The sequence below is a fragment of the Rana temporaria genome, chromosome 1 (assembly GCF_905171775.1).
Source record: "Rana temporaria chromosome 1, aRanTem1.1, whole genome shotgun sequence".
NCBI lineage: Eukaryota > Metazoa > Chordata > Amphibia > Anura > Ranidae > Rana > Rana temporaria.
The window spans coordinates 114,908,294-114,934,129 of NC_053489.1; the positions used below are offsets into that span (position 1 = coordinate 114,908,294).

The 25,836-nt window shown below is 42.6% G+C and overlaps 1 protein-coding gene across 1 annotated transcript; it reads right to left on the reverse strand.

The window, feature by feature from the left end:
- Positions 1–549: 549 nt before the first annotated feature.
- Positions 550–956, reverse strand: LOC120924815 (40S ribosomal protein S26-like). Its single transcript, XM_040335823.1, has one exon. The coding sequence runs from the start codon at positions 932–934 to the stop codon at positions 590–592; it is 345 nt and encodes a 114-aa protein (XP_040191757.1). The 5' UTR covers positions 935–956; the 3' UTR covers positions 550–589.
- Between the last annotated feature and the right edge of the window lie 24,880 nt (positions 957–25,836).

The window sequence follows — 25,836 nt, forward strand, 5'->3', positions numbered from 1 at the left end:
TTATTTTGTTTTCTATTTAGAACAAAAACCTAATGTAAAATAACCTCCCTTCATTAGCATCAATGACACTAATGTTAAACTCTTGCAAACATACTGATAGTCATCTGTATAAGAAGCACATTTGGTTGTCTTGAAAAGATTGTCTACAGCACAGTTTTAAAGGTTTATTGTGATAGATAAAAACTAACAGCATAAACATGTAGCCATTAGAGTCCTGCTGGGCACATCTCTCCATTCAACAAAGCATTGATGGCATCTGCAAAAGATGTAATATATCTCTGCTCTGTCCTTCTCATCGGTGAACCATTTACATTGCAGCCCTCAGGCATTCTTTTCAGGATATTGGTTATTTAAATGGACCCAGTAATACTATAAACTTACTGCTAGGGGGTATGGCTATTACTAAGAACCAGAAGGACAACTTGACTGGTCTTATTTGATTTGGGATTTGTTTTTCTTCCTTTATGTTAAAATACCGATATATCTGAAATTGTTGTTATTGCAATGTATGTGTACTTTGCTTACTGTTACTTTTTATTTTTTTTTAAATTTTTAATAGTTTATTTATGAGACATCTGAGCAGATTTCCTTACATTGGTTTGGGAGGTGCTCTTGGAGGTGCGCCCGCAGGCCTGAACCTTGGTGGTGGTGTGCGATCCTTGCGTGCCTCACGAGAGCGGTTTCTGACCACCTTGCTGTGAATGGCGCAGCTACAGTAGTGCAGCTTCACATAAAGCTTAGGCAGTGCATACGAATCGAAGACACTAGCATCAGAGATATCCCTGACAGCTGCAGCCTCAACAATGTTTCTGATCACAAACTTCTTGATAGCCTTGTTCTTTGGGACACAGCGGGCGCAGTTGGTGCACCGGATAGGCTGGACATGCCCACGTCCTTTCTTGGCACGTCCGTTATTCCTTCTTTTCTTGGTCATCTTGGACTCGAAGGCTGCAAAGAGGGCTTACTGTTACTGTGGCCTCTTTAAAGAAATTTTAGAACTTCTGTGCTTCAAGGAAACAGATTTATTTTATCTCCTGCATTTTACACCAAAAGTGTTACCCCATTTTATCTTCATGCATGTAATGTGTGAATATTCTGCAGACCAGAATGTCCTGTTGTTTGTATTCCAAATTGGCCATGTGCCTGGCTGCCCAGGTGTCCATGGTAGTTTTTCAATGGTTGTGCTTGACTGTCTTGCTTTGCATTACAGAATGACAGTCAATTGCATGTTACAAGTCATGATGAAAAACTTGTCTATATTATTGTCAGCCTTATTTATAGAAAGCAAATCATAAAACAACCTTTCAGTTTGTTGGTTGCAAACCCAAACTCGTTCTTCACATAAACAACCTCTTCAGTATTGAAGAGAGAACTGCAACAAATTGTTATATGGAACTGAAGTTTCTATGTTATACACTCCAGCTGGTCTTGTAATTATTTATATATATATTTCTGTACTATAAAATTTATTAAAAATCTTTTCTATTTTTCTAAAACGATTGTGTCTCGCATAATTTATCTGCACCGTATAATAGTCCCAGGGTCCCCAGGTACCTAATTCCCCTCTATCTATACACAACCTCTTCAGTATTGTCCACTACTAAACTTAATTTAATACTATTGTATAATTATATTAATTTATAGGATGGTTAAAATGTTGTGTGTGTGTGTATATATATATATATATATATATATATATATTGTTGTGGAAATTTTATGAAGATGTATTTAATATGTATTGTCATGGTGTCTCCCAGTGTTAGTACTCCCGCAGCGCGCTCTAAAGAGCTGACTGGGGCAGACTGACACTGATTGAGTCCCGTCTGGTAGTGGAAAACTCTGCAAGGACATTATCGGTTACGGGGGGATGGGCACTCTTGTCTCTACTGTGTGTCTGATCAGCACATGGCAGGACGCGTAGCGTACGCCTGCGGATAATCTCCCATCCACAGGAACGATAGTATAATCCGGGTATACGTTTGTTCTCTGAACAACGCAGAATAGGGATTCGTACCAGTGGTAATATGGGAGTCTTTGAGTTGTTATGGTCAGAAACAGAGTTCATGTTTGTTAGCCATGCGCCTTCATTTGTTTAGTTTAAGAACATGGCTTCCAGGTAAAGCATACACGCTGTCCCTTCCCAGACACACCCATAAGACTCCCTTAGCCATTATTCATTGGTTGTTTGTATTAACTCATCCTGTTGGAAGGATTTCCTGTGAGGTCATTTCCTCTGGATGTCATTTCCTGTAATGTAATTTTCCATGGAGGAAGCGATTGGCTGTTGGAATCATCACTTTTTGTTTGTCATTGCTTTTGTTGTCTATGAATAAAAAGCCAAGTACGGTGCTCAGTGAGGGCAGAAGTGCGATGGAGCTGAGAACGTAAGCTGTGGTGATGTCTGTTTACTTGGGGATATATGGGAAATAGAGTGATAGGTAAGATGCAGTATAACATTACACAGAATGTGTGCTTATTAATACAGGAGATACGGTTTATGCACATCGTAAAGCCAAATTTCCATGTCTATATATATATATATATATAAATATATATATATATATATATATATATATATATATATATATATATATATATATATATATATATATATATATATATATATATATATAAATTAACTATTATGTTTATGTCATGACTTATACCAGTAATTGTAGAATGTAGGCTATGATAATGACCATATATGTCTATTTGCAATACTCATAGTTTGAGAATTTGTTGAGTAAAAATTATATATTTCCGATTTTCCGTACAACCTACTGTTATGATATTACCTTAATTATTTAATTGAGAAGTTTTCTATTCAAATTTGTCTATCTTTTATTATTTCAAAATATGTACTGATAACATGTACTGTATAATTCTCAATAAAACATTTGAAATCATAATGACCATATATGTCATGCTTATGTTCCATCCAATTGATGTTTATAAACTTAAAATCACTTTACAGATACAATGAGTTTGATTTACTAAAAGCAAATCCACTTTGAACTACAAGTGCACTGTAAGTTCACTTGGAAGTACAGTCACTTTAGATCTGAAGGGAAGATCAGAAATGAGGGGAAGCTCTGCTGATTTTTTTATCCAATCATGTACAAGCAAAAATTATGTTTTTTTTTTTCTTTGCATGCCCTTCTCAGATCGACAGCAACTGCACTTCCAAGTGCACTTGTAGTGCAAAGTGGATTTGCCTTTAGTAAATCAACCCCAATGTTTGGCTGTATCTTTGCATGGAGCCTATAAGTACTTTAACATTATTGGATGTTGGGTTGGCAGACTGTGTCTCATGTATTCTCACAAACAAAGACTTGTGGGGCACACCCTAAAAAAATAATTACATTAAAGATGGTGCTGCTATAAGACCATACAAACAGAACAAAATATTACAGCGCACACATACAAAAATGACATCATTACCTCTAATTAGTGTCCACCTGATTAATAGGAGGGGTCCTTTTAGTTATCCCTTATAGAGGAGAGTATTTCTCCCATTGAGAAGCAGGATCTATGAATATAGTGTAGGACCCACTGATAATGGGGTACTTTGACGCAGTAGTGTGCTTGAGCACTGCATGGCCATATGGTGTGACCAAATCCCCATATTTTTGCTTAGAAATGTTCAGGTGCTTTAAATAGCCTTGCGGGATTACAATTTGTGTATGTGTGCCCTGTAATCTTTTGTTCCTCATGTATTTTCACAGGCCCTCTTGACCCTTCAGTAAATAGTAAGTGTAGTCTTTGTCCATACATACAAATATTCAAACTGGACAGTTTATCCTTTTGAGTTTTAACACTCGGCATTGGTATTATTAAAGTGTATTCAAAGCCAATGCTTTGGGGGTTATTTATGGAAGGCAAATCCACTTTGCACTACAAGTGCACTTGGAAATGCAGTCGCTGTAAATCTGAGGGGTAGATCTGAAATGAGGGGAAGCTCTGCTGATTTTATTATCCAATCACATGCAAGCTAAAATGCTGTTTTTCATTTTCCTTGCATGCCCCCCTCGGATCTACAGCGACTGCACTTCCAAGTACACTTGCAGTGCACTTGTAGTGCAAAGTGCATTTGCCTTTAGTAAATAACCCCCTTTGTGTGTTTTGGATAGAGTATTGAGACAATAGAACCTCTGTCAGGTTTTTTTTTTTTTTCCAAATAACAATTTTTATTTATATGAGGTAGTTCACAGAGTGTAGTAAAATACAGACAGTATAAAAAAAATAACAGGGGTCAATGCTGACATGTAGCCAGGGGTATAAGTGCAAGTCCCGCCTGCAGTAACCGCTGAACAGGAGGAACCAATGGCCAAAAGGGCTAAACTAACATAACTGGCTCCCGTGGTGTCTATATCAGTAAACGTAGAGTAACCTGCTGCATTCTACACTTTAGTAGCACATGTAACCACATAACCGTAATCTGCTAAAGAAAAAGAGGGAAGAAAACTAAGAAAGAGAGGAAAAAGAAGGAAGAAAGTAAAAAGGGTTTAGGTTACCATGTCTGCTCCCGGCGTGTCCTCCCGCCGATGCCACTCCCCCCAGACCTCATTATGAGCGTCCAGGCTGTCCCGTATCCTGGCAGTCATCTTCTCCATCAGCTCCACGTCTTTGACCTTGGCGTATAATGCTTCCTGAGACGGGGGCGTGGATTTCTTCCAATTAAGGGCTATCAGGCACCTAGCTGCCGTCAAGATATGCTGGAGTAGTTTTTTGTAAGGTTTAGCGAGTTTAGGCTGAGAGATACCTAGCAGGAACAGCTTAGGGGTCAGGGGGATTGACGTCTCGAAGAGACGAGTGAGAAGCTGTTGGGTAGATTGCCAGAACGGGGCAATAAGGGGGCAGGCCCAGTAAATGTGGAAAAGAGAGCCTCTATCCTGATGGCAGCGCAAACACCGATCAGAGGTGGAGTTTTCCCTATACAGGGTGCACATGGAGGACCTAGCCGCCTGTCTCCAGACAGCCTGCCAGGCCTCCACCGGGAGCATCTCCCCCAGCTCTCTCTCCCACTTCTACATATAGGCGTGTTTCCCCCGCCCCGGCATATCATACTTATTTAGGATCTGGTAGATATCTGTAATCAGTCCCCGTCTATGGCGACCCTCCAGAACAATGCGCTCAAACGGGGATGGTTGTGAAAATTGGAATCTAGGGGCTATGGTGTGGGCGTAATGCCTAATCTGTAGGTAGCTGTAGAACACCTGTTTGGGTAGATCGTGTTTCGCCTGGAGCTCCGAGAATGTTAGCAGCCTACGGGACCCCGGGTCCACCACATGCCCAAAGTGGAATAAATTCCGGGATGCCCAGGGCCAGGACATCTGGTGGGTCAGGCTGTCTGGTATTTTGGGATTACAGATAAAGGATACGTTTTAACAAGTTTTATTCATGAAACATTAAAAACGAATTTTACACTCACATGTTCCTGTGCCCAAGCCGGCACTAACCTGTCCAGCGTCACTGCTACCTTCCCGGCGTGCGTTCCAAGCCTTAACCATGGTGCGTTCCAGCGGACAAAAATGCCTGTGCGGTATCGTTCCAGGGGTCAAGAATCGTGTGGCATGAAAAAGATGTGTGGTACCCTCGCGCCTCGACACGTTTCGAATACTTAGATTCGTCCTCAGGAATCTAAGTATTCGAAACACATCGAGGCGCGGGGGTACCACACATCTTTTTCACGCCACGCGATTCTTGACCCCTGGAACGATACCGCACAGGCATTTTTGTCCGCTGGAACGCACCACGGTTAAGGCTTGGAACGCACGCCGGGAAGGTAGCAGTGACGCTGGACAGGCTAGTGCCGGCTTGGGCACAGGAACATGTGAGTGTAAAATTCGTTTTTAATGTTTCATGAATAAAACTTGTTAAAACGTACTACACCATATGGGCCTTTTTTCTTCTTGGGAGTATAAGAGAACCCATAGAGAGTTGGAGCGCAGAGATTCGGGAACCAGAAGAGGAAACCGTACACCATATGATTATATGCAGTTTACCTTTTTGAATCTGGTGAGAGCATAGCGCAATAGGAGGTGGTGGTGACACTATAAGGTGGCAAAGTCACAAAAATTTTTTTGCAGCAAGGCACAAATTCCTGCACTTACTGGAGGCACGCTTTTTGAGGACATTGTATTAATGCACAATTGCACTGGACTATTTAGTGTATTTATAGTTCCGTATTTTGATTAATAGCGCAGACGCGCTTAAGAGTTTGCAGGGGAGAAGGGGTTCATATATTTTGTGTTTTATATAATTTTTACATTTTGTTTCTATATATGTAAATGTATCACAGATTTAGAGATAACGATTCACAAGAGCTGGTGTATGAATGTCACGGATATACACATATTCATTTATATTTTAAGGTCAGCGCAGGAGTACAAATTGTACGAATACACTTTAATATTTTGCACAACTGCACCACCTGGTGGAGTACACCACAACTGCAGCAGACCAAATAATTTAATTTATATCAACACGTAATATTTAATATTTATTTGCGCCGGTACAACCACTCACAACTAATCCTGTACCACAGCTGATCCAGGTGAAGGGAAAAACCCCAACAAAGCATGATCCAATTTGCTTCAGCAGGGAAAAAAATCCTTCCTGATCCCCCGAGAGGCAATCGAATATTCTGTGGATCAACTAAATTCTCTGTTATTTGTGTCAACTCAGGGAACAACCTCAGCCCATCTGACACACCTGGTCATAAACATAATGGTAAGTAAACTTAGTATATGGTAATGAGTTGAAGTAACATGCAGTACGTACATAAATGAGCAGATAGAGAAATAGAGCAACCATGGTTCACTAGACAATATGATCACTCAGCTATAGCAGATTAGGATGCAGTGCTATTTCTGATAATCTTTAAATCAGCAATAGACAATGGCATAGATAACAGTAATGACAATGGTGATCAATACTGCAATAATTTTTTCTGCGATCAGTAGGCTATGCTACTTGCTGGAGTGCTCTCCATATGAATTGCTACTGTAAGACCCAGGCCTTCTACTAAAGTTACCTCTTACTCTGCACAAGTAGTCATTATAGAACAGCTATCTAACAGGACAATTATTTGCCCTAATTCTTAAAGGGGTTGTAAAAGGTTGTTTTTTATTTTCTCAATAGGTTCCTTTAAGCTAGTGCATTGTTGTTTCACTTATCTTTTCCTTTGATTTCCCTTCTAAATGTTTTTTTCTGTGTCTGAATTTCTCACTTCCTGTGTATCCCCAGTAAGCTTGCCCCGTTTCATCCGAGCTGTTCTGGCTGGGGGTTAGTCAGCCAGAACAGCTTACTGAGAAGGAACAGGAATTCAGACAAAGAAAACAAAGAAAAAAACATTTACAAGTAAAATTTAAGGAAAAGGTTAGTGAACCAACAATGCACTAGCTTAAAGGAACCTATTTAGAAAATAAAAAATTAACCTTTACAACCCCTTTAAGCCTGTCAATGTTGGGGCCCAGTCTTTCCAGTGGTGCACATAAGTACAACATTGACAACGTCTGCATGCAATTGGTTATTCTGGTAGTTAGTTTGGCAGCCCTATGTGCTCAGTCTCTGCTAGTAATGATAGGTTAATGGCAGCAATGTCCTCTCACCAACTGCCTGCTACATCTACACTTGCCTGAAGAGCTCTCTGGTATAAGACACTCCACTCACGGATCTGCACTGCTTCGGACCCACAGTGCCAAGGGACCCTTCAGTGGCTCAGTCCTTGTATTCCAGTCTCATCATAAGTTTAGTCTTCCTGATGCTAGGCACACTAGCCACAGATCTGCACACTCTCATTCCCAGTACTGCTCTTCCCAGACCTCCAGCTCAAAACTCTGTAGCTTTTCTCTTCGGTTTGCAAGGCTCAATGGTTACTGTAGTGCATATTTGCTTTCATCACCCTAGTGCAGCTCTTGTGAGTACTACATATCCCAATGTACTTTGCAGGAGACTTCATCTCTCCTCCCCTCTGTATCACCAAAGACGCTGCTATAAGGGATGGGGGAGGAAATGAGCAGATACATGCTCAAACAGCCCGCAGTGGCATCACTCTGTACTGCTCACAGCGGTGGGGGGGAGCTGGGCCAGTGGGCAGAGGATCACACAGCCAGCAGGGCACCCAGCTACATCTAGGTAAAATTTAAAATTAAGCTTTGGCTTGACATACACTTTAATATATTACTAAGTACTTGTTGTTTTGTGTAATCTGTATGTGGTCATATGCACAAGCCTAACAAATAAGGATAAAACAGTTTTCAAGAGAATACAGAAAACCCCAAAAAATTCTAGGACAGAGCTTCAGTGTAATATATCCTTACTGTAGCATAGTGACAAAAAAATATAATTATAGAACCATATGGTCTTATTTTAAATTAACTATAATAATAAAAGGTGAATAGAAATACATAGATGCAAACATATATTTACAGTTGCGAGCACAATTTTTTGTAGATTTTTTATATACTTTAGGTATTTAATTCTACAAAAAAGTATTCTATTAAATGTAACAAATTATCACTTCTTGACTTCAATAACTTTTTCAATTTATACCTTCACATGTATCTCTCTTCCACCTGGTCCATCTGTCATTTTAGAAATTTTCTTGCAGGGTTATCGCTTTTTAATAAAAACTTAATTATTCTGGCATACACTTCAAATTCAGCTGCAGATATACCATAACAAAACTGTGAAAGCTGTGTAATATTCTCTTTGAGTTTTAATTTTGTATTTTAAAGGCTGTCATTTGTTACCTTCAGTTACTTAACTATAAAGTTTATACAAATATAATTTGCCAAGTTTTTTTTTTTTAACTAAGATTAAATAAAAACAAAAATCATTTAACAGTGTAAGTAGATTATGTTTTGGTAGCATTGTATTTGTAATTCTTTACGTATATATCCCAATATATTTTAAATGAGACCATATTTGATAATATGTTCTATTTCAGTTTTCCATATTCCTGGGTAATGGCTAGATGGGACTGAAAATAAAGGAAACAAATTGTGTATGTAACACTGCATATTGAAGTAATTATTTTAAAACACTAGAGCAGGGATGCATTGTGCTCATTATGTAACCATTTAATTTCCATTATTTCTGTGAAAGATTTGATTTTGAATTGTCATTAAACAGTAAAGGAATATAGACTCTGATAGGTCAAAAAAGATGGCTTCCTGTAGATACAGTATTAGCTTTTACAATATGGCAAATATTTAAGCCCAGGTTAGACATCGGTTTAAAGTGGTTGTAAACCCAACCACACAATTTGCACCTACAGGTAAGCCTATATTTAGGCTTACCTGTAGGTGCAAGAAATATCTCCTTAACCCACACGGTTAAGGAGATATTTTGACAAAAATGGGAAAATGGGAACCGATATCTATGGTACATGCACGCCATAGACAACGGCACAGGCGCAAATGCCGTTTTTGTGAATGGCATTATTGGGGTTAATGCAGTGCACGCATGCGCGAGAGTGACGTCATCGCCGCTCCGGCCAATCACAGCGCCGGAGCGGCGATAACAAGAAGTAGCTATGAGGGGAAATGGCGGTGGCGGTGGGCAGGACTTCGGAGGAAAGAAACAAGACTCAAAAAATTGTGCCTAAAAATAGTGAAATAATACAATATATCAACCATAAATAAATACTGTGAACGGTACACCTTAGAGCCCATTCACACAGGTCCGACTTGGGATCCGACTTCAGGTTGCCCCAGGTCGCCCCTAGTCGCCTCAAGTCGCGCTGCATGAAGAAATTAATGTAAGTGAATGGAGCCGTCTTAATGCACACTACTGCAGTCGCTCCGACTTGAAAAAAGGTTCCTGTACTACTTCAATCCGACTTGTAGGTGACTTGTACCCATTGATTTAAATGGAAGTCGCCTCCAAGTCGGATTGTTTACAGTGAGGCAACTTGAGCTGAACCTGTTCTAAGGTAAGCTCCTCCCTGCCACAGGGGAACTCCACGCCAAATTTTAAATAAAAAATGGCATAGGCTTCCCCTACAGGGGCATACCAGGCCCTTAGGTCTGGTATGGATTTCAAGGGGAACCCCCTATGCTGAAAAAACGGCGTGGGGGTTTACCCCCAATCCATACCAGACCCTTATCTGAGCACGCAGACTGGCCGGTCAGTAAAGGGGGTGGGGACGAGCGAGTGCCCCCCTCTTGAACCGTACCAGGTGGCATGCCCTCAACATGGGGGGTGGGTGCTTTGGGGCAGAGGGCACCCTGCGGCCCCCCTGCCCCAAAGCACCTTGTCCGCATGTTGATGGGGACAAGGGCCTCTTCCCGACAACCCATTATTTATAAATAATTCACAGAGGGGGACGCTGGAATAGGAGGCAGTGCTGATGGTGTATACAGGTTAGTGTTAGGAGAGGAGGCTGGGGGGGGGGCCGCTCCCACACAGACAGAGAGGGGAGGGGGAGGAGGACAAAGGAGCAGAGAGGAGAGCAGATAGCAGGCTGCTGATGACAAAGGCACGTAAACTGACCACAGTGTCTGGTCTCAGCAGCCATAATACACCGTGGTCAGTTTTCAGAGGGGTGTGGAGAAACTGTCAGGATCAGCCAGGTTTTTTAGGTGTTACAATGGGCCAAATGACACAGGACAAGAACTGTGTCATATAACATGCTTTAAAGGAGCAGGAACCTTGTTTTTTTTTGTGGGGGGTTAACAAACGCTTTAATTATATGTAAAATATCTTTGCCATTATTAATTTTCTGTATAGCTGATTGCCAAGCTTAGAAAGTCTAATCAAAGCCAGACAATCAGCTTCTTCCTGTTCTTCAGGGACAACCTACTTCCTTATTTCTGAATTCTGCATGGGGGCCTCTCACTTCCTGAAAACATTGTCCTTCTCTTCTACACAGGCATGCCTACTGTTCATTCTAACAGCCCCTGTCTTGCCCAGCTCTGTCCAGATCCTGCCTCACCTTCACAGATCTCCTCCTATCTTCATTGCCTCATTTTGGCCAGCAGTTTCTCCTGAGGCCTGGTTTACACTGTCCCCACATGCGGCTCACACCAGGGGTCCGGTGTGTGCTGGTTCACCTGTTCAGGTCCGATTTCAGCCAGAATTTTGGGCTGAAATAGCACCTGAAACGCACCAAAAAAGGCACACGTTTTTCCGGCACACCGCACCGGACCCACTGCAGAGATATGTGAACCGGCTCCATAGAGAGCCAGTCACATTCTCCTGCTATGCGAATTTAATGCGGTGAAATGCGCATTCAATTTGCATAGATGTGAACCCGGCCTGAGAAAGAGAGAGAGAGAGAGAGAAGAGGACAGTCTTTGGAAGTATTTTCTGTTTGTTAGAATCTATAATATAGATTACAATGCAACATGCTGCAGATTTACAGTGTACAATACACAGTGATACTGTGTACAACCACCTGGTTGTTTCTGCATGGCACTGTGATGGGCACTGTGTGCATGGTGTGGCACACGCCCAGCTGGATGAGCTACATGTGAGTAATGAGTTTAGGCTCCGTTTGCACTAGTGCGACTTGTCATGCGACATAAAGTCGCATGACAAGTCACAGCCCATTGATTTCAATGGCAAACGTTCCCATCTATGCGCCTTTGAAAATCAGTGACTTTGAAAAGGTGCCTGCACTTCTTTGATGCAACTTTTGATGCAACTTTGATCCAGGGTGTAAAGTTGGATCAAAGCTGCACTCAAAGTCACACTCTAAATTGCACAGCTTTGGGGTCACACTAGTTGGAAACGTAGCCTAAGGCTAGAGTGCGACTTTGGAGTGTGACTTTGATGCAACTTTACACTCTCTGGATCAAAGTCGCATCAAAGCATTGCAGATACGTTTTCAAAGTCGCTGAATTTCAAAGTCGCATAAATGGGAAGGATGCCACAATTTAGAGTGCAACTTTGATGTGATTTTGAGTGTAGCTTTGGTCCAATGTTACACTCTCTGGATCAAAGTCACATTAAAGCATTGAAGGTACCTTTTCAAAGTCGCTGAATTTCAAAGTCGCATAAATGGGAAGGATGCCACAATTTAGAGTGCAACTTTGATGTGATTTTGAGTGCAGCTTTGGTCCAATGTTACACTCTCTGGATCAAAGTCACATTAAAGCATTGAAGGTACCTTTTCAAAGTCGCTGAATTTCAAAATCACATAGATGGGAACAGGCGCCATTGAAATCAATGGTCTGTGACTTGTCATGCAACTTTATGTGTCCAAAGTTGCATGAGTGGAAACAGAGCCTTAGTGTGTTTGCCTGTACTATAATCATTGTAGACTGTGAGCTGAGACCCCAGAGCACTTCTATCTACACTGACAGTTCCACCCCCCTTCATGTCCGGCTCTCTTCTTATGTGCACAGCTATACTGTATATGTACACCACACCTCCCCTCTCCCCCTGGTCCTGTGTGGATGGGGCTTTTTATTTCTTAATTTTCTCATGAATTAGGATGTACAATATTAGAATACTGGGCAGGAACCTATGATCAGCTCCTCCCATCCTGTATACACCCACTGACTACACAGGAACAGTGCCTCTCCCAGGAAGTGATGTCACTAGGTTTCAGTAACCACACCCACTGGCTGATTTTAGACTCAGAAGGAAGTAGATTCAAAGTCCTGTGATGGGATTGTATACTGCAAAATAAAGGAAGAAAAACTGGGATTTTTTCATTTTGAGACATAAGGCTGAATTTAGCTCACATTAATGATTGCAGGGGAGAATTTAAGTGTTAGGGTGGATTTCCACTTTAAATAGGATCAGCCCAATTTCCAGTCTTTAGCAGTGTTCCTATAATAAACCACGGTGTATGTCACACACCACCACCAGTATCACACACTTCTTACTGGAGAGGAAGATTCCCATACACAGATTAGGCGCCTGGCTGCTTAGCATAAGGTGCCCAGATTTTTTAAATTAAATTTGGGGACATATATATTTTTTTTACTAGTAATGGCGGCAATCAGCGACTCTGCCCGTCGCCGCCTGCCTCACAGCCTATCAAGTCTCACTCTCCGGGCCCCCGGCTACTATTGGATGGGGTTCGGAGGAAGATCCCTCCACCAGGGAAGCAACGGCGGATCCAGGGGGGGGGGGGGGGCAACAGGGCAATTCCCCCCCCCCCCCCCCCCGAGACAAGCATGTCACATTGGCTTTAAAAAAAAAAAAAAAAACTTTTTTTTTTTTTTTATAATTTTTTAAAAAATGCCGCTGCCGAGTCTCTTACTCTCTCTCTCTCTCTCATCACCAGGGCCGATCTGGCGCAGCCCGGTAGGCTGCCTGTCCTTAGGCTGCTTTGAGCTGTAGCTGACTGCAGCGCTCCCCCTCTCTCCTGCGTGTATGACACCAGGCATCTCTCGCTGTGTGTGAGAGCTGGGTCTGTGTTCGGCTGTGCTGCCTGTGCTAGACCTGCTCATGTGATAGTAGATGGGGATGGAACACTGATTGAATCAGTGTTTTGTCTATCACACAAGCCCGTCTAGGGGGGGACCTTGCTAGAGCACACTGCCCTGCCAAACACAGACCTACAGCTCCTGTTTGTTCCATGACACACGTCGGGAGAGGAGATACCTGCTGTGTGTGATCGAGGCAATGCCATGGTGAGTGCCATGCACAGTGAGGCTTCATTCATATACAAAAGTGGGGCTGCATTAATATACAAAGTGGGGCTGCATTCATATACAAAGTGGGGCTGCATTCATAGACAAAAGTGGGACTGCATTCATAGACAAAAGTGGGACTGCATTCATAGACAAAAGTGGGACTGCATTCATAGACAAAAGTGGGACTGCATTCATAGACAAAGTGGGACTGCATTCATAGACAAAGTGGGGCTGCATTAATATACAACAGTGGGGCTGCATTAATATACAACAGTGGGGCTGCATTAATATACAACAGTGGGGCTGCATTCATATACAAAAGTGGGGCTGCATTCATATACAAAGTGGGGCTGCATTCATATACAAATTGGGGCTGCATTCATATACAAATTGGGGCTGCATTCATATACAAAGTGGGGCTGCATTAATATACAAAAGTGGGACTGCATTCATAGACAAAAGTGGGACTGCATTCATAGACAAAATGGGGCTGCATTCATATACAAAAGTGGGGCTGCATTAATATACAAAAGTGGGGCTGCATTTATATACAAAAGTGGGGCTGCATTTATATACAAAAGTGGGGCTGCATTTATATACAAAAGTGGGACTGCATTTATATATACAGTGGGGCTGCATTTATATACAAAAGTGGGGCTGCATTCATATACAAAAGTGGGACTGAATTTATATACAAAAGTGGGACTGAATTTATATACAAAAGTGGAACTGAATTTATATACAAAAGTGGGACTGCATTAATATACAAAAGTGGGGCTGCATTTATATACAAAAGTGGGGCTATATTTATATACAAAAGTGGGGCTATATTTATATACAAAAGTGGGACTGCATTTATATAAAAAAAGTGGGACTGCATTTATATACAAAAGTGGGACTGCATTCATATACAAAAGTGGGGCTACATTCATATACAAAAGTGGGACTGAATTTATATATACAGTGTGACTGAATTTATATACAAAAGTGGGACTGAATTTATATACAAAAGTGGGACTGAATTTATATACAAAAGTGGGACTGCATTAATATACAAAAGTGGGGCTGCGTTCATATGTACAGTGAGGCTGCAATGATGGGCACTGATGAGGCTGCATTGATCTCTTGTACCATGTCTTCAGTCTCTGACCATCTCTTGTACCATGTCTCCAGTCTCTGACCATCCCTTGTACCATGACCATCCCTTGTACCACGTCTGCAGTCTCTGACCATCCCTTGTACCATGTCTGCAGTCTCTGGCGATCCCTTGTACCATGTCTGCAGTCTCTGACCATCTCTTGTACCATGTCTGCAGTCTCTGACCATCTCTTGTACCATGTCTGCAGTCTCTGACCATCCCTTGTACCATGTCTGCAGTCTCTGACCATCTCTTCTACCATGTCTGCAGTCTCTGACTATCTCTTGTACCATGTCTGCAGTCTCTGACCATCTCTTGTACCACGTCTGCAGTCTCTGACCATCTCTTGTACCATGTCTGCAGTCTCTGACCATCTCTTGTACCACGTCTGCAGTCTCTGACCATCTCTTGTACCACGTCTGCAGTCTCTGACCATCTCTTGTACCACGTCTGCAGTCTCTGACCATCTCTTGTACCATGTCTGCAGTCCCTGACAATCGTCTACAAACTATGGGATAGATTTATGGCATTTATATTTAAATATTTTTTACTAGTAATGGCGGCGATCATTGATTTTTTAGCGGTACTGCAACATTGCAGCGGACACACCGGACACCTAATTGATTTCTGTAAGCAACACCTTATTTTCTGGCAGTGCCCCTCCCGAGACTAGACTCTGGATCCGCCCTTGCAGGGAGGGCAAGGAGATAAACAGGCAGGCGGCTGGCCGGGACTTGAGCCGAGGCAGAAGAACATGCGAGTGAATGGGCATTGCGCTCGAAACTGAAGAAATATTCCCTCCACTCCGACCAGCACATGATCATCAGAAAGGGGCACAGTTAATGGAAGAAAATAAACCCCCCCTTAAGCTATTAGGAGCGGCAGAGTGAAGGTGTTTAATTCAGATTTTTTTTTTATTCTGCTCTGACTGTCTTTGAAATTTCCCCAGCCCCTGTTCAAATCCAATCCGGGGACAGACTTGGTCCGGGGACAGTGTCCTCAATCCGGGGACTGTCCCCTGAAACCGGGGATGTCTGGTCACCCTAGCTTAGCAGCTAAAACAGATGCATATCATTACAATCACAGCAACCAAGGCATGGATTCCCAATGAATCAATAAGTGCCTGGCCACTTGGCAGTTAAAGGCAATCCCGCTGTCACAATTACACAGCAATCTCAAATATGACACTCTCAGCAGAGATATATACGGTAGGCAAAAAAAAGAATAGATTGCATAGTGCAGTTTATCCAGTAAACGTAAAGGTTTTATTAAAATTACACATATAATAAAAGGAGGTAAAAATTGCATGTGTATCAAACAAAAGCAAATCCGCCTTCACATGGGAGTGGGTAGTGACATCACATGTCAGGCCCTCCTTATATGCTATTTTGAATATTACACAGCCCTGACCACTAAACATTTTACATTGTGCTTAATGTTACATATGCCTAACTTCTGCTATCTACAGTATATACTACATAGTCATGATCCCTGTGTTCTTTATGCTGTGCTGTACATTACATAGGCCTGATCACGGCACTCCATATGCTACAAGATGTTGTATGTTAGTGCATCTATGCATTAAGGTAAAAAAAACTTTTGAGTGCAGCCCCCCCCCCCATACTCACTGAGCCCCATCTGGATCTAGCGATGTGCATGAGAGCAGCGGCTCTACCGGGTCTCTCTCTCTCCCACATCATCGGGAGCCATTGGCTCCTGCTGCTGTCAATCACAGCCAGTGAGCCAATGAGAATAGAGTGGAGGGAGTGGGCAAGTAATGCCCTGTGTGTGAATGAACAATGTCCATTGTGAGTGAGCCTGCTTAAGTGCCCCTTATAGCAAGAGACTTGCTATTGGTGGCACTCAGCAGAGGGGGAGGAGCCAGGACCTTCGGCAGGGGACCCTAAAAAAAAGAGGATCATAACTGCTCTATCCAAAACCATTTCACAGAGCAGTTAAGTATAACAAGTTTGTTATCTAACAAGGAAAATTACTACTTTTAGAATAACGTTAGGGGCAATGCCAAAGATGCCATTGTCCATGCAATAGGCTGTCTGTAACCTGACCTACAGAACATACTGCCAATTTTGGGTGACATCTGCAGACTGGTTGAGACAGTTACCCTTTTACAAGGTGTTTGATCATTCTTGTCTACAGACTGAACATGGTGTCTATGGTTGTATAAAAGAGAAATCTATTTATTTATTTTTATTTATTTTTTTAGTTACAGAAAGCCATGGCTAACTACAGATTAAAATAAAATGATTTTTAAGCACTGTCTCTAAAAAAAAGAGGTAAAACCTACCTGTTTTGCATCCTACTCCACCGATATTCATTTTACTAAAGATCTACCACTGCAGAAGAAGACTTTCAGGTTTGTCGGATGCCTTGTCCCGCACTACATTCAGTGGTTCCATTGGCAGGCCCTTACCTCACTGCTGGGGCCTGTAGTGACTTAGGTGCTGGCAGATGAAACCACAGAGCACAGAGGGTGGCCTGATGCCAGTTCAGCCAATATATCTGAGCATAGACTAGCAGTATGGGGAAGCAGGGCAGGTAGGTAAGTTTTTTTTTTTGTTTTGGATAGCATGGAGAGGGATTGGAGCACCATTGTTTTTTTTTTCTGTCTCTGTCACCCTCTCTATTTGTCCTGATGACTATTACCGCCAAGAGTGAATATGACCCCCCCCCCCCAAATGTTTGAGTTGTCACCGCAACAGGAATAGAAGGAAAAATCATCCAATGGGGACACTGAATATGGACTGCATACTAACATCATTTTTAAGGTTGAAAAAAAGCCATAGGTCCATCCAGTTCAACCTATGTGTGTGTTTATGTGTGATTTTTATTCACTAACAATTGTATTCTCTGCTTCCTGAGAAAGACATCTAAAAGGTTGTTTTTTTAAGTTGTCAACACGCTCAGCTAGTACCACTTCCTGGGGGGGGGGGAAGTTCCGCATTTTTACTGTTCTAAAAAAAGAGAACCCTTTCCACAATCAGTAGGCAGTTTATTAGTGCCGGTTCACACAGGGTCGGCTTCAAAGACATCCAACTTTGAAGCCGCCCCGTACAGCGCGACCTCAGCGCGGCTCACAAAACAACTTCTGTATAGTCTTATAGACTTGTCAGGCCGCTAAGTTTCCCCGTGTGAACCAGTACTTATAGTTGCTGAATTCACATTTGATATGTTTGTACATTGTAATCATATTGCCCCCCCCCCCCCCTGAATGCCTCTTCTCTAAAATGAATAACTGTAATCTCTCCAAATAATCCTCAAAGCTAAAGTCCTTCTCCTTCGTTATTAATTTTGTTGTCTGTCGCTGAACTCTTTCTACATGGAGCAAAATTATAAACGCAATACATTTGTGTTTTCACCAATTTATTATGCGCTGAACTTAAAGATCTACGACTTTTTCTTTGTATACAAAGGGACTATTTCTCTCAAATATTGTTCACAAATCTGTCTAAATCTCTGTTAGTGAGTACTTCTCCTTGAAGAGGTAATCCATCCACACAGCAGTTTTACTGTATTGGGGGGTTGGGGGGGTCCGGAAACCAGTCAGTATCTGGTGTGACCACCATTTGTCTCACGCAGTTCATCACATCTTCTTTGCATAGAGTTGATCAGGTTGTTGATTGTGGCCTGTGGAATGTTGGTCCATTCCTCTTCAATGGCTGTGCAAAGTTGCTGGATATTGTTTGGCACTGGGAAGCTACAGTTCATTGAGGGAACCATGTACTCTGACGTACTGAAGCAGAGCATGATCCCCTCCCTTCGGAGACTGGGCCGCAGGGCAGTATTCCAACATGATAATGACCCCAAACACTGCCTTGCTAAAGAAGCTGAGGGTGAAGGTGATGGACTGGCCAAGCATCTGTGAGGCATCCTCAAACGGAAGGTGGAGGAGTGCATGGTCTCTAACATCCACCAGCTCTGTGATGTCGCCATGGGGGAGGGGAAGAGGACTCCAGTGGCAACCTGGGAAGCTCTGGTGAACTCCATGCCCAAGAGGGTTAAGGCAGTGCTTGAAAATAATGGTGGCCACACAAAATATTGACACTTTGGGCCCAATTTGGACATTTTCACTTAGGGGTGCACTCACTTTAGTTGCCAGCGGTTTAGACATTAAGGCCTCATGCACACTGGACATTAAAATAACGCTATATAAACGGCAGTAGCTTTTCAGTGAATTTTCCAACTTTTTTCAACGTTTTTGCAATAGCTTTTTTTTGTGTTTTTCCGCGTTTCCGCATTTTTTCTCTTTCAATGGATCAAAAATGTCACAAAAACGCTGATGGGCGAAGTTTTTGAGCATGTATTGGCGTTTATCAACGTATATCAGTGTTTTTACAGCTGAAAAACGTGTCTCAGAGGCCACTAGTTTTGTTTTCTGCTCAAAAACGCCACTGCCCAAAACTGCTGATAACAGCCTATGTGTGCATGGACACATAGGATAACATGATGGAGAGTTTAATGACTGTAGAAAAAAAGTCTACTGCCAAAAACAGCTGCTGTAAAAACGTCCAGTGTGCAAATTTACACCGTTATACAAGTTGTACACTCACTACTTTACATTGTAATTTCTACAGTGTTGTCACATGAAAAGATATAATAAAATATTTACAATAATGTGAGAGGTGTACTCACTTTTGTGAGATTATATATGTATATATATATATATATATATATATATATATACTGTATATATATATATATATATATATATATATATATATATATATATATATATATATATATATATATATATGCTTTAAAATAAAAATATTGTAAAACCGCCTTCAACTTCAATCACATGCGTCAATCCAGACCTTTGATATTTTATATCATCACAAAATACAAACTGACTGCAGGCTCTGTTGTATTCTGTGTACTAATCAATTGTTCATATTATGCAGAATTTCCTGGCTTGCTTGATTCAGTACTCCGTTGAGATGTGTTTTACAGAGGAAAGGAAATATTCCACTTCTGTAAACACAATGAAGAAATCAAGGCTTTGTGTATTTCAGAACATCACTAGAGCAGGAAAAAAGCATAATCAATACATTATTATGTCCAGGACAAAAGAAAAATACAATGTCAAAAATATTTAGTTTGTTATATCAGTTTGGTATATATGAAATATTGCACGTAAATATTTCACTTTCATAGTTCCAGCCAGCAGGTGTCACTCTATGCAATTTCATCTGGCTTTAGCTGCTCTGTTGAAACACCCTATTGCTTACAACACTCAAAGCTGTTGTAAAGCAAGAAGTTTTCTTACCTTCATGCATTCTATGCATGAAGGTAAAAAAAAAACAACCTTCAGTAAACAGCTCCCCCAAGCTCGATCTTGATCCAGCGTTGTGTACAAGAGAGGCTGCTGTCCCGGCTCTCTGCCTCCTCATTGGCTCAGAGACAGCAGCGGGAGGCATTGGCTCCCTCTGCTGTCAATCACAGCCAGTAAAGAAGGAGCCTGGTAGGACTGAGCCCCTGTCCTGTGTGTCTTATTAGATAAATACTTGTGCAACAATAAGTGTTACTACAAAATCAGTAGCACTATCTTTTTTATTCTTCTTGTCCTGTGCTTTCTGAAAATGTATGGTTTGGGGGGTCTTTTACAACCAATGAAAGCTGCAAGTAAAAAATAAAAATAAAAAGATGAAAAAATGCAAAAATGGTTAGGCCACATGAGTTTAAAAGTGAATAACAGGACGTGGCAGCAAAAACATGAATCTATCCATGGCTGCTGCTGCCACCCACTATTCAGACGCCCGGCCCCTTTTCGGGCATCGGGCGCTTGAATTATAGCAGCGGGGGGTGTTTTTGAAGCACCTGATTAGAGCCATAGGCTCTAATAGGCATAAAAAAGGTGACCTGCGAGGGCCATGCTTACCGCTCGCAGTTCACCCAGGTGTGTTAGTACAGCAAATTAATATTTGCATTCCTAACAGTGAATCGCCTCTCAGACTGTTAACCGTCACCCAATTGACTGAAACGACAGGCACTGTGATTGGAGGCATGATGGGAGGAAAGGACGGGAGGAGACACATGGAGGACACCGTTCTTCGACGTCACCCGCTGCCCCACCGAGGGTAAGTGTCAGTCAGACGGCGAACTGGGCAGGGGGGTCACAGTTGCGGCATTCGAATGCACAGTGGCAGCATTTGATGGACACAGTGGCAGCATTTGATGGGCACAGTAGCGGAATTTGATGGGCACAGTAGCGGCATTTGATGGGCCCATACTGGGTGCAATTGATGGGCACAGTGACTGCAATTGATGGGCACAGTGGCTGCAATTGATTTTTTATTTTCAGTATTTTTCGGTTTGTTTGTGCCCCCAAAAAATTTGGAGCACCAGCCGCCACTGATGCTGGGACTTGTAATGTCTTAAAATGGGCCATGTTGAGATTTGCAGTCCTTCTGCTGGAGAAATGAGGATGATGATGGAGAGAGGGATGAAGCTGGATCGTGTGTGATAATAGAGGGATGCCTGAGGAAAGAGCACATAGAGAATACAAGGATACTGATGAAAGCTCGGTTTCAAAGCAGAGAGGGATGAAGATGATTCTAAAAAGGGATGTGGATGAGGATGATGGAGTTACATTGTGGAGAGGGATGAGGATGGTTCTGTAGAGGGATAAGGATGATGGATTACATTGTGAAGAGGGATGAGGATGATTCTGTGGAGGGATAAGGATGATGGATTACATTGTGGAGAGGAATGAGGATGATTCTGGAGGGAGATGAGGATGATGGATTACATTGTGGAGAGAGATGGGGATGATTCTGGAGGGAAATGAGGATGATGGAGTTACATTGTGGAGAGAGATGAGGATGATGGAGTAACATTGTGGAGAGGAATGAGGATGGATCTGCAGAGGGATAAGGATGATGAATTACATTGTGGAGAGGGATGAGGATGATTCTGGAGGGAGATGAGGATGATGGAGTTACATTGTGGAGAGGGATGAGGATGATTCTGGAGGGAGATGAGCATGATGGAGTTACATTGTGGAGAGGGATGAGGATGGTTCTGTAGAGGGATAATGATGATGGATTACATTGTGGAGAGGGATGAGGATGATGGATTACATTGTGCAGAGGGATGAGGATGATTCTGGAGGGAGATGAGCATGATGGAGTTACATTGTGGAGAGGGATGAGGATGATTCTGGAGGGAGATGAGCATGATGGAGTTACATTGTGGAGAGGGATGAGGATGGTTCTGTAGAGGGATAATGATGATGGATTACATTGTGGAGAGGGATGAGGATGGTTCTGTAGAGGGATAAGGATGATGGATTACATTGTGGAGAGGGGTGAGGATGGTTCTGGAAGGAGATGAGGATGATGGAGTTACATTGCGGAGAGAGATGAGGATGATGGAGTTACATTGTGGAGAGGGGTGAGGATGGTTCTGGAGGGAGATGAGGATGATGGAGTTACATTGTGGAGAGAGATGAGGATGATGGAGTTTCATTGTGGAGAGGGATGAGGATGATTCTGGAGGGAGATGAGAATGATGGAGTTACATTGTGGAGAGAGATGAGGATGATGGAGTTACATTGTGGAGAGGGATGATGATGGTTCTGTAGAGGGATAAGGATGATGGAGTTACATTGTGGAGAGGGATGAGGATGGTTCTGTAGAGGGATAAGGATGATGGATTACATTGTGCAGAGGGATGAGGATGATTCTGGAGGGAGATGAGAATGATGGAGTTACATTGCGGAGAGAGATGAGGATGATGGAGTTACATTGTGGAGAGGGATGAGGATGGTTCTGTAGAGGGATAAGGATGATGGATTACATTGTGGAGAGGAATGAGGATGGTTCTGTAGAGGGATAAGGATGATGGAGTTACATTGTGGAGAGGGATGAGGATGATTCTGGAGGGAGATGAGAATGATGGAGTTACATTGTGGAGAGGGATGAGGATGGTTCTGTAGAGGGATAAGGATGATGGATTACATTGTGGAGAGGGATGAGGATGGTTCTGTAGAGGGATAAGGATGATGGAGTTACATTGTGGAGAGGGATGAGGATGGTTCTGTAGAGGGATAAGGATGATGGAGTTACATTGTGGAGAGGGATGAGGATGATTCTGGAGGGAGATGAGAATGATGGAGTTACATTGTGGAGAGGGATGAGGATGGTTCTGTAGAGGGATAAGGATGATGGAGTTACATTGTGGAGAGGGATGAGGATGATTCTGGAGGGAGATGAGAATGATGGAGTTACATTGTGGAGAGGGATGAGGATGGTTCTGTAGAGGGATAAGGATGATGGATTACATTGTGGAGAGGGATGAGGATGGTTCTGTAGAGGGATAAGGATGATGGAGTTACATTGTGCAGAGGGATGAGGATGATTCTGGAGGGAGATGAGGATGATGGATTACATTGTGGAGAGAGATGAGGATGATGGAGTTACATTGTGGAGAGGGATGAGGATGATTCTGGAGGGAGATGAGGAGGATGGAGTTCCATTGTGGAGAGGGATGAGGATGATTCTGGAGGGAGATGAGGATGATGGAGTTACATTGCGGAGAGAGATGAGGATGATGGAGTTACATTGTGGAGAGGGATGAGGATGATTCTGGAGGGAGATGAGAATGATGGAGTTACATTGTGGAGAGAGATGAGGATGATGGAGTAACATTGTGGAGAGGAATGAGGATGGATCTGCAGAGGGATAAGGATGATGAATTACATTGTGGAGAGGGATGAGGATGATTCTGGAGGGAGATGAGGATGATGGAGTTACATTGTGGAGAGGGATGAGGATGATGGATTACATTGTGCAGAGGGATGAGGATGATTCTGGAGGGAGATGAGCATGATGGAGTTACATTGTGGAGAGGGATGAGGATGATTCTGGAGGGAGATGAGCATGATGGAGTTACATTGTGGAGAGGGATGAGGATGGTTCTGTAGAGGGATAATGATGATGGATTACATTGTGGAGAGGGATGAGGATGGTTCTGTAGAGGGATAAGGATGATGGATTACATTGTGGAGAGGGGTGAGGATGGTTCTGGAGGGAGATGAGGATGATGGAGTTACATTGCGGAGAGAGATGAGGATGATGGAGTTACATTGTGGAGAGGGGTGAGGATGGTTCTGGAGGGAGATGAGGATGATGGAGTTACATTGTGGAGAGAGATGAGGATGATGGAGTTTCATTGTGGAGAGGGATGAGGATGATTCTGGAGGGAGATGAGAATGATGGAGTTACATTGTGGAGAGAGATGAGGATGATGGAGTTACATTGTGGAGAGGGATGATGATGGTTCTGTAGAGGGATAAGGATGATGGAGTTACATTGTGGAGAGGGATGAGGATGGTTCTGTAGAGGGATAAGGGAGATGGATTACATTGTGCAGAGGGATGAGGATGATTCTGGAGGGAGATGAGAATGATGGAGTTACATTGCGGAGAGAGATGAGGATGATGGAGTTACATTGTGGAGAGGGATGAGGATGGTTCTGTAGAGGGATAAGGATGATGGATTACATTGTGGAGAGGGATGAGGATGATTCTGGAGGGAGATGAGAATGATGGAGTTACATTGTGGAGAGGGATGAGGATGGTTCTGTAGAGGGATAAGGATGATGGAGTTACATTGTGGAGAGGGATGAGGATGATTCTGGAGGGAGATGAGCATGATGGAGTTACATTGTGGAGAGGGATGAGGATGGTTCTGTAGAGGGATAAGGATGATGGATTACATTGTGGAGAGGGATGAGGATGGTTCTGTAGAGGGATAAGGATGATGGAGTTACATTGTGCAGAGGGATGAGGATGATTCTGGAGGGAGATGAGGATGATGGATTACATTGTGGAGAGAGATGAGGATGATGGAGTTACATTGTGGAGAGGGATGAGGATGATTCTGGAGGGAGATGAGGAGGATGGAGTTCCATTGTGGAGAGGGATGAGGATGATTCTGGAGGGAGATGAGGATGATGGAGTTACATTGCGGAGAGAGATGAGGATGATGGAGTTACATTGTGGAGAGGGATGAGGATGATTCTGGAGGGAGATGAGGATGATGGAGTTACATTGTGGAGAGAGATGAGGATGATGGAGTTACATTGTGGAGAGGGATGAGGATGGTTCTGTAGAGGGATAAGGATGATGGAGTTACATTGTGGAGAGGGATGAGGATGGTTCTGTAGAGGGATAAGGATGATGGAGTTACATTGTGGAGAGGGATGAGGATGATTCTGGAGGGAGATGAGAATGATGGAGTTACATTGTGGATAGGGATGAGGATGGTTCTGTAGAGGGATAAGGATGATGGAGTTACATTGTGGAGAGGGATGAGGATGATTCTGGAGGGAGATGAGAATGATGGAGTTACATTGTGGATAGGGATGAGGATGGTTCTGTAGAGGGATAAGGATGATGGAGTTACATTGTGGAGAGGGATGAGGATGATTCTGTAGGGAGATGAGAATGATGGAGTTACATTGTGGAGAGGGATGAGGATGGTTCTGTAGAGGGATAAGGATGATGGAGTTACATTGTGCAGAGGGATGAGGATGATTCTGGAGGGAGATGAGGATGATGGATTACATTGTGGAGAGGAATGAGGATGGTTCTGTACAGGGATAAGGATGAGGATTTTGCACACACTTGCACTTTTCTCAATGGTTCTCTTACCTCATTTATTTGAAACTTGTAATACTTATTTTATTTTTGTTGTGCGTAAAAATATTTAATCTTTTCTTTTTTGGGTGGGGGTGATTCAGAATTCTCTGCCTATAGGCTCCTGAGATGTAAATCCGGCCCTGCTTCTAGAGTTGCTTATCCTCCTTGAAGAATGCATTCATACTACTGAACAAGGAGTCAGAGATTGACAAAATTGCTAATTGAGTTCTATTGCAAGACACATTTGGACAGATAGATCCCACTTTCGGCTGTGGTGAAGAAATGGAAGTATCATTTTTCATGGGTGCAGTAACAGAAGCAACAGATTTAAGTCTTCTTTAAAGCAGCCGAAAGCAATAAAGCGTGACAGAACGTAATTCAACACAGAACATAAAACATGTATTTCCTCCAGGTTTGGAGGGCTTTGTCAAACATTTGAG